General features: G+C 42.3%; 1 protein-coding gene across 1 annotated transcript in view; it reads left to right on the top strand.

Annotated features, from left to right (window-relative positions):
* The window catches only part of ATP2A2 (ATPase sarcoplasmic/endoplasmic reticulum Ca2+ transporting 2), a 67819-nt gene extending 59891 nt beyond the window's left edge, over window positions 1-7928 (top strand). Inside the window, exons 13-19 of the mRNA XM_023516828.1 lie at window positions 119-454; window positions 1455-1675; window positions 2071-2273; window positions 3951-4036; window positions 4260-4393; window positions 6608-6725; window positions 6815-7928. Coding sequence (XP_023372596.1) covers window positions 119-454; window positions 1455-1675; window positions 2071-2273; window positions 3951-4036; window positions 4260-4393; window positions 6608-6725; window positions 6815-7084 — 1368 coding nt within the window. The 3' untranslated portion in view covers window positions 7085-7928. The remainder of the gene's footprint in view (window positions 1-118; window positions 455-1454; window positions 1676-2070; window positions 2274-3950; window positions 4037-4259; window positions 4394-6607; window positions 6726-6814) is intronic.
* The last annotated feature ends 316 nt before the right edge of the window (window positions 7929-8244 follow it).

The following is an 8244-nucleotide window of genomic DNA, read 5'->3' as shown; positions in this document are numbered from 1 at the left end:
AAAAAAAAAAAAAAAGAAAATGCAGGAACCTTTCCTTAATGTAAAAACTGGCTTTTTCAAACTAGAGGTAAAAACAGAATTTTTGCTTTAATTTAAAAGTGATTCTCTTACACCTTAGACCAATCTGACTTTCGTTGGCTGTGTGGGCATGTTGGACCCCCCAAGGATCGAAGTGGCCTCCTCTGTGAAGCTGTGCCGGCAGGCAGGCATCCGTGTCATCATGATCACAGGGGACAACAAAGGCACCGCTGTGGCCATCTGCCGTCGCATTGGCATCTTCGGGCAGGATGAGGATGTGACATCAAAGGCTTTTACAGGTCGGGAGTTTGATGAACTCAGCCCCTCAGCTCAGAGAGATGCCTGCTTGAATGCTCGCTGTTTTGCTCGAGTTGAACCTTCTCACAAGTCTAAAATCGTAGAATTTCTTCAGTCTTTTGATGAAATTACAGCAATGGTGAGTATATGTGGCGTAACCAGGTGATTCAGACAATATAACACAACAGATTCTAATTTTGACCACTCAATTTTTAATAACCACTTCCTAATTTGGAACTATTTTTGTCCTGATCTGAGCCATGTTTTTAGAATTCTGTTGCTTGATAATTGGCATGCTGTATGCAACTTGGAGAGATGATCCTAGAGCAGCCCAGAGGGGACTTCCAAGGCAGTCACAAAGGTGATATCTAGTCTATGACTTGGTTAAAGTAGACATGTTTCTATCTTAGATTTTCTAAAAATTGATTCAGGATATAACACACCAGTGGTCTATCATCTGGTGTTTGGAGAATCTAAATTAGATGTTCTGGTGATGTATTCTTGAAGAGCTAGATGTTTATGAAGCACTTTCAGTATTATTCCCCTCCTCTGATTTTCTTTACCCAGATATATTGTTAATAACATGTTTTGTTTGCTTTCTAGCTATAAAACTTTGTTTTAAAAGACATTATAGGTGTTCTTTCCTCCTTTTTTCCCTCCATCTCTCTCCCAGAGTTAACCACCAATTCTGAAGTTGGAATTTAGTAAAAGTATTACAATAATATCATTCCCATGTATATTTTTATCTTAGACATTATTATTCTTGCATGGTTTTGATCTTTTTAAGTGGCACTTTATGTATTTTTGCAGTCTATACCTTTTTCTACTTGTGAATTAACCATGTGCATATAAATACTCAGGTTGTATTTTTGGTTTTGGTAAAATATAAATAAAATTCAGGTCAATTTGAAGTTTCTTGTGTTCCCAGTAAAGTCTCTTTGGTAAGATCATTTGGCAGTCTTGCATTTTGTAGGTAAAATGTTTTATAACATCAAATTATAAAACAAAATTTCTTCTGTAACTTTCACCAAGGGATCCACAGTTCTATTTATTTCTTTTCTGCTTTCCATTCAGTGAGCCATTGCTCAGGATTGTATTATGTGGGAGTTGTCTGAACCAACCTTTGCTTTCCTTTTCAGACTGGTGATGGGGTGAATGATGCTCCTGCTCTGAAGAAAGCTGAGATTGGCATTGCTATGGGTTCCGGCACTGCAGTGGCTAAAACTGCCTCCGAGATGGTCTTGGCAGATGACAACTTCTCTACCATTGTGGCTGCTGTTGAAGAGGGGCGGGCAATATACAACAACATGAAACAGTTCATCCGCTATCTTATCTCATCTAATGTGGGAGAAGTTGTCTGGTAGGTCTCTAACAATATCACTATGTTCCTCTCTCTAAAACAGCGGGTTGTGATGGCAAATTTTCCGTTTGCTCTCTTCATACTGTGACAGCTTTTGTCTTTATGCCAGAGTTGGGAGGATAGGAAATCACTCATGAAGGTATTTAGCCCTCAGGAGGGTTGTCTGTGGCTACCTCAATGTGCAGAGAAGCCTATTTAATATAGAAATGAGTTTAAATTAGTCTAAGTCACATAAAATTCTTGGCCCTCTAAAAGTTAACTTTAATTCAAAACTATTTTATGATTGCCAAAAGTTGTTTTAAATCATTGATTTATGGAGGAGGGAATGATAATGCTACTTAAGTAGTGGCCAAAAGTCATTTGGGGTCTTTGTCTTCTTTCCCTGGTGGAAACAGTATTTTCCTGACAGCAGCCCTTGGATTTCCTGAGGCTTTAATTCCTGTCCAGCTGCTCTGGGTCAATCTGGTGACAGATGGCCTGCCTGCCACTGCACTGGGGTTCAACCCTCCTGATTTGGACATCATGAATAAGCCACCTCGCAACCCAAAAGAACCGCTCATCAGTGGATGGCTGTTTTTTCGTTACCTTGCTATTGGCTGTGAGTACAGTGTTTTATATTACTGATTTTAAAATAAACTGTGGGCAAAAAATTTGTAAATTTATCCCTTAAAAGCTTATTTTTCTTTTATCACCATATTGGGTAACAAAATAGAGGCTGCCCTGTTAAAGTTTAGTGAACCACTTTACTAAAATCTAGTCAGTTTGTCCCTGTTTTAGCATTCTGCCCTTGTGCTTTTTGTGAATGTGCAATTCAATGTCAAGGTTTTTGGCTTTAGCCCTGTGTACAAAGGGATATAACACATATAACACAAGCTTGACTCTGGCTGGGTCCTACCTTCTGAAGGCTAACAGGTGGGACTGAGTAAATAAAATTATCACCAAGATAAAAAAAATTCATAGAAAAACACCACATGTATTCACTGTTGGACCTAATGAATGTGCACACATGTGCATAGAGGGAAGTAACTCAATGAAAAGCAGGGGGTGGGGGGAGGTGGTGAAGGGAGGAGAGGATAGGCAGAAACCTAAAGGGTACAACAAACACTACCATAACCATGACTCAAGCATTATAAAACTGATCCCTGTGACTTAAAATGTTTGTACCCCAATAATACACATACTTTGAAATAAAAAACACAAGTCCCTGTTGCCGTAAGGAAGAGAAGGGCACTGTGTTCATCAGTAGTGGGGCTAGTGCATGCATGAATGATCTCTTTAGACCTATCCTCCTGGCCCAGGCTGCTGGTTCCTCCCCATTTCATACATTAGGAAAGCGAGGAGCAGAGAGGTAAAATATTTCTTTAGGACCCCACAAGAGGGTGTGTTGTTTTAAATTCATAAGCACACAATGGTAATGGTATAGAGTAGAAAGGCTTTCATAGTCACTTTGTTCCCATGTTGACAGATTCTTATGTACCCTATACCCTTTCAGTGATGCGCTAGCATGCTATACTCACCTGGGTGCTGACCCTTATTTAATAACAAAGAAATAAAGATAATTCTGTGTCACTACCTATCTAGCTGCCTAATGCTCCATTGTAATTTTGGGCTAGGAGGGATATATGCCCTTGTAATTTTTGATGAATGCTACCATATAGGGACATTCTCTTATTCTGAGTCTGTATTCTATACCATACCTGTTGTTGCTTTTTGAATAAACTTCTTGAACTCAAAGCTAACAGGAAGAGGGGGTTAGTCCCAGAATCTGCTTTTAGCCAGGCCATGTTGCTCAGTGTTACTCAGTGTTGAGCACCAACTGCTCTGATGGTGTTTCTGTAGAAAGGTTATGTTGCTTTAATGGTGCAAATAGGTAAGCATTGGTTTGCCTAAAAGCCATGATGTGGTCTGGGCCACTGTGTGGCCTTATGTGGAGGACGTACATGCTTAGTCTTAAGGTATTCTCTCACTATTTGGGGAAGGCACAGCTAAAGCAAAGGTCAGTAGTGCTTGGGGGTCAGTAGGTTCTCACTCACTATGGAGGGAAAGTTGGCTGGTTCTATACCAGAAATGCCCTGTCCTTTAGAAACCTGTGGTCTAGTTGCTTGGGTTGCTTTGTATGAGCAGTTGGTATGAGTCCCATAGGCTCATTACCACTGACATCCAGGTCTTTGGTCTTTATCCTGCTTTATCCTGCGATTGGCCCATAGGCATCACCAACAGTGAGTGCCATGGAACACTGCCCTAAGTTCATCAACATCATCATGTTTGTTCCCAGGTTACGTCGGTGCTGCTACCGTGGGTGCTGCTGCATGGTGGTTCATTGCTGCCGATGGTGGTCCAAGGGTGTCCTTCTACCAGCTGGTATTTAGCAACTTTTCTTTCTGTACCTTAGACATGAACTATCTATCAGATTATCTTTAGGTGCGAACAATAAGCATTTGCATCCAAGATGATTCTGAACGACGAGGCTTCTCTCTGGGAAATCCCTTTGGGCTGGTTCATGTTCTGGGCTTGGTGTGTAATTGGTGCCTGTACTTCAGAAATACATTGAGCTAATCAGAATTTGATTGGATTTTTGTTGCAGAGTCATTTCCTGCAGTGTAAAGAGGACAATCCAGACTTTGAAGGAGTAGATTGTGCAGTCTTTGAGTCACCGTACCCAATGACAATGGCGCTCTCTGTTCTAGTGACCATAGAAATGTGTAACGCTCTGAACAGGTTAGTGACTCTGTGGCAGGCTATGTCAAAAACTCTGACCACCAGAGCACTGGTGTGGATTGCATGTGTGTCATGGTTGATTGAGGATCACAGGAAAGAACTTCCCTTTCAAAAAGAAAGAACAAGCAATACTGGTTTTAGAAGCTTAAGCAGTCATCACCTCTAGGAAGTAGTGGGAGTGCTTAGCCATGTGTGCCTTAAGAGTTCTTCCTTAAAAGAAACACCAGAGGCCAAAAACAAGAACTTTGGTACCCTGTATGCTAGTACATTAGTACATATGAGGAAGGAGCCCTCCCATTTAATACTAAGACTAATGTTATCCAATTAATAACAAAAATGGAAATTAATTTTTTTCTTTTCTTTTTTTTTTTTTCTTTTTCTTTTTTAAGAATCAGTCAGTTATTGGGCGGCACCTGTGGCTCACTGTGTAGGGCCCCAGCCCCATATACCGAGATTGGCAGGTTCAAACTCGGCCCCAGCCAAACTGCAGCAGAAAAATGGCTGGGTGTTGTGGCGGGTGCCTGTAGTCCCAGCTGCTCAGGAGTCTGAGGCAAGAGAATCGCCTAAGCCCAAGAGCTGGAGGTTGCTGTGAGCTGTGATGCAACTGTACTCTACCAAGGACGACAAAGTGAAACTCTGTCTCTAAAAAAATAATAATAAAAACAAGAATAATTCAGGGGTTTTTTTGGGTTTTTTTTTTGAGTCCCTTAAGCAGTCCCCTGGGTAGAGTGCTGTGGCATCACAGCTCACAGCAACCTCCAACTCCTGGGCAAATGTCCTGCCTCCGCCTCCCAAGTAGCTGGGACTACGGGTGCCTGCCACAACGCCTGGCTATTTTTTGGTTACAGCCATCATTGTTGTTTGGCCGGCCCGGGCTGAATTCGAACCTGCCACCTTAAGTGTATGTGGCTGGCGCCTTAGCCACTTGAACCACAGGCACCAAGCCATAATTCAGGTTATTAAATCTGTAGTGTTGGCCAGCTCCTGTGGCTCAAAGGAGTGGGGCACTGGCCCCCTGTGCCAGAGGTGGTGGGTTCAAACCCAGCCCCGGCCAAAAAGTGCAAAAAAAAATCTGTAGTGTTTTGTTCTTTTCTTTTTTTCTTTTTTTTTAGAGACAGAGTCTTTATAGCCCTCAGTAGAGTGCTGTGACATCACAGCTCACGGCAACCTCCCAACTCCTGGACTTAGGTGATTCTCTCGCCTCAGCCTCCTGAGTAGCTGGGACTACAGGCACCCGCCACAATGCCTGGCTATTTGTTGTTGTTGTTGCAGTTTGGCCGAGGCCGGTTTTGAACCCATCACCCTTGGTTTATGGGGCCAGCGCCCTACTCACTGAGCCACAGGCACCACCCATTTTCTTCTTTTTTTAAGACAGAATCTCAGTTTGTCATTCCCGGTGGAGTACTGTGGCATCATAGCTCACAGCAACTTCAAACTCCTGGGCTCTAATTTCTATTTTTTTTTTTTTTTTCTGGAGACAGAGTCTTACTATGTCACCCTCGGTAGAGTGCTATGGCATCACAGCTCACAGCAACCTCTAACTCATGGACTTAAGCAGTTCTCTTGCCTCAGTGCCCCATTACTCAGTGTTGAGCACCAACTGGCTATTTTTTTGTTGCACTTGTCACTGTTGTTTAGCAGGTCCAGGCCGGGTTCAAACCCGCCAGCTCCAGTGTACGTGGCCAGTGCCCTAACCACTAAACTACGGGTGCCGAGCCAGTGAGCAATCCTCTTGCCTCAGCCTCTCCAATAGCGAAGAGTACAGGCACCCACCACCATGCTTGGCTAGTTTTTCTATTTTGGTAGAGACGGGGGCGTCTCTTGTTCAGGCTGGTTTTAAACTCCTGAGCTCAAGCAGTCCACCCACCTCCGCCTCCAAGAGTTGTTGGGATAATAGGCATGAGCCACCATGCATGGCGCAAAAATGGAAATTTCTAATAGCCTTAGTGTCCAGGGCAATTGGAAACAGCTTTGAATCTTCTGGTACGGGATCAGCTGTTGCCTAGATATAAAATTGGCAGTTTGTCCTACATCTGTACATTCTTTTCCTTAACTTTGTGCCACTGTAGAAACTTCAGTCAGTAGAATTAGGTCAGTGGAAGATGCCAAGTTAGCAGCTGCCTTATTGAACTGTAAGGCAGCAGTCTCTAACTGCCACTTGTGATGCAGCCTATGCCTTTTGGGTGAGTTCATGTACCTTTCCTTGTTCTGCAGCTTGTCTGAAAACCAGTCCTTGCTGAGGATGCCTCCTTGGGAGAATATCTGGCTGGTGGGCTCCATCTGCTTGTCCATGTCACTCCACTTTCTGATCCTCTATGTAGAACCTTTGCCAGTAAGTGGTTTGGGGACCAGAGCTGGGGACTAGCTGCCTCCTTTCTGGCACGTTTGTTGTAAGCATTATAAGACTTCTTTGTGTTTCAGCTCATCTTCCAGATCACACCGCTGAATGTGACCCAGTGGCTGATGGTGCTGAAAATCTCATTGCCTGTGATTCTCATGGATGAGACGCTCAAGTTTGTGGCTCGCAACTACCTGGAACCTGGTAAAGAGTGTGTGCATCCTGCCACCAAATCCTGCTCGCTCTCGGCATGCACCGATGGGATCTCCTGGCCGTTTGTGCTGCTCATAATGCCCCTGGTGATCTGGGTCTATAGCACAGACACTAACTTTAGTGATATGTTCTGGTCTTGACTGACAGTTTTCCATAAAGAAGATGTTTAACTTAATCAATTAATTTTTTTATTGTTTAAAGCAACTGTCTATTTCTGCTGAATTTTCACATGAACATATTGGCTGGTGACGGAAGTTTCATACTCTAGATTTGTTTTGCTTTTTCTGACTCCACTGGGGGAAGATTTTCCTTTTTTATACACATAATTAAAGTGTCCATTGACATGTACAGAGAACTAACACTATTTTATGCAAATATTTTTTTGTAGATGAAAAAGCATGTACAGTGTTCTGTTTAATACTCATCCTTGTATAAAAAAATAGTTGAGCCAGCAGACATTGTCAGCAAATTAATTGGCAGCAGATTTTAGGAAATGAATGTGTGTGGTTTTTCTAAAACTAGCATGTATTGTGTCTTTTGCATGATTATCTGGATTTAATTTGATATCACAGTCTAATTTTTATTCATAAGCCAATTTTTCTGCACTGAGCAGAGTCCTGCTACCTCAGTCAGTATTTTTTGGTTTGCCACTCCCCTCACCTCCTCAGCCCTTTGTTCACCCCCATACCCCACCCACACCCCTACATCCCAGCCCTGCTCGGCTTCTTCTATAGGATTTTGATGGTCCTGTTTACATCAGTCTTAACAAGAGGTATGCCTGTTCTCGCTTGTGCAGAAAACATTGTTCCAGATTCAGTCAACTGGGTTTGTGTCCCATCACATAGTTTTTAAGGTTATTTATTTAAATGTCTAATGTGTTATATTATAAGAGACATTGTTTTGCGCCAACATTGCCTATTTCAATGGCACTTCACAATCTAGTTTAAAAAGAAAAATAAAACATTTTAAATGGACAGAGAAAAATAACTGTCTTGTTTTTAACTCTTCAGTGGCTTACCTTGATCTAATAGATATGTCCAACTTTCTCTTAAGTTCTTAGCTTAGAACTTTAGTTTTGCTGTGCTTGAGGGGAAGAAGGATCCTGTTCTGCTGCATTAGGTAGTTGTAAGAACTCTATTTTGTAATGTATAGGCACTAATTGTCATCTGTGCAACTTTATGCAAGTTTCTGCTGGCCTGTTTTAGCCTAGTGTAGACAACACAAGGGCAGGTGTGCGTGTGTATGTGTGTGTGTTTTGTAAAATCTGTAAATAGCACATGACCAAATGAACATACTGTAT

This window comes from Otolemur garnettii, unplaced genomic scaffold, assembly GCF_000181295.1.
Source record: "Otolemur garnettii isolate 467f Iridium unplaced genomic scaffold, OtoGar3 scaffold00099, whole genome shotgun sequence".
Classification (NCBI taxonomy): domain Eukaryota; kingdom Metazoa; phylum Chordata; class Mammalia; order Primates; family Galagidae; genus Otolemur; species Otolemur garnettii.
The sequence above is the reverse complement of the archived record's forward strand: the minus strand, read 5'-3'. Positions and strand labels throughout refer to the sequence as shown.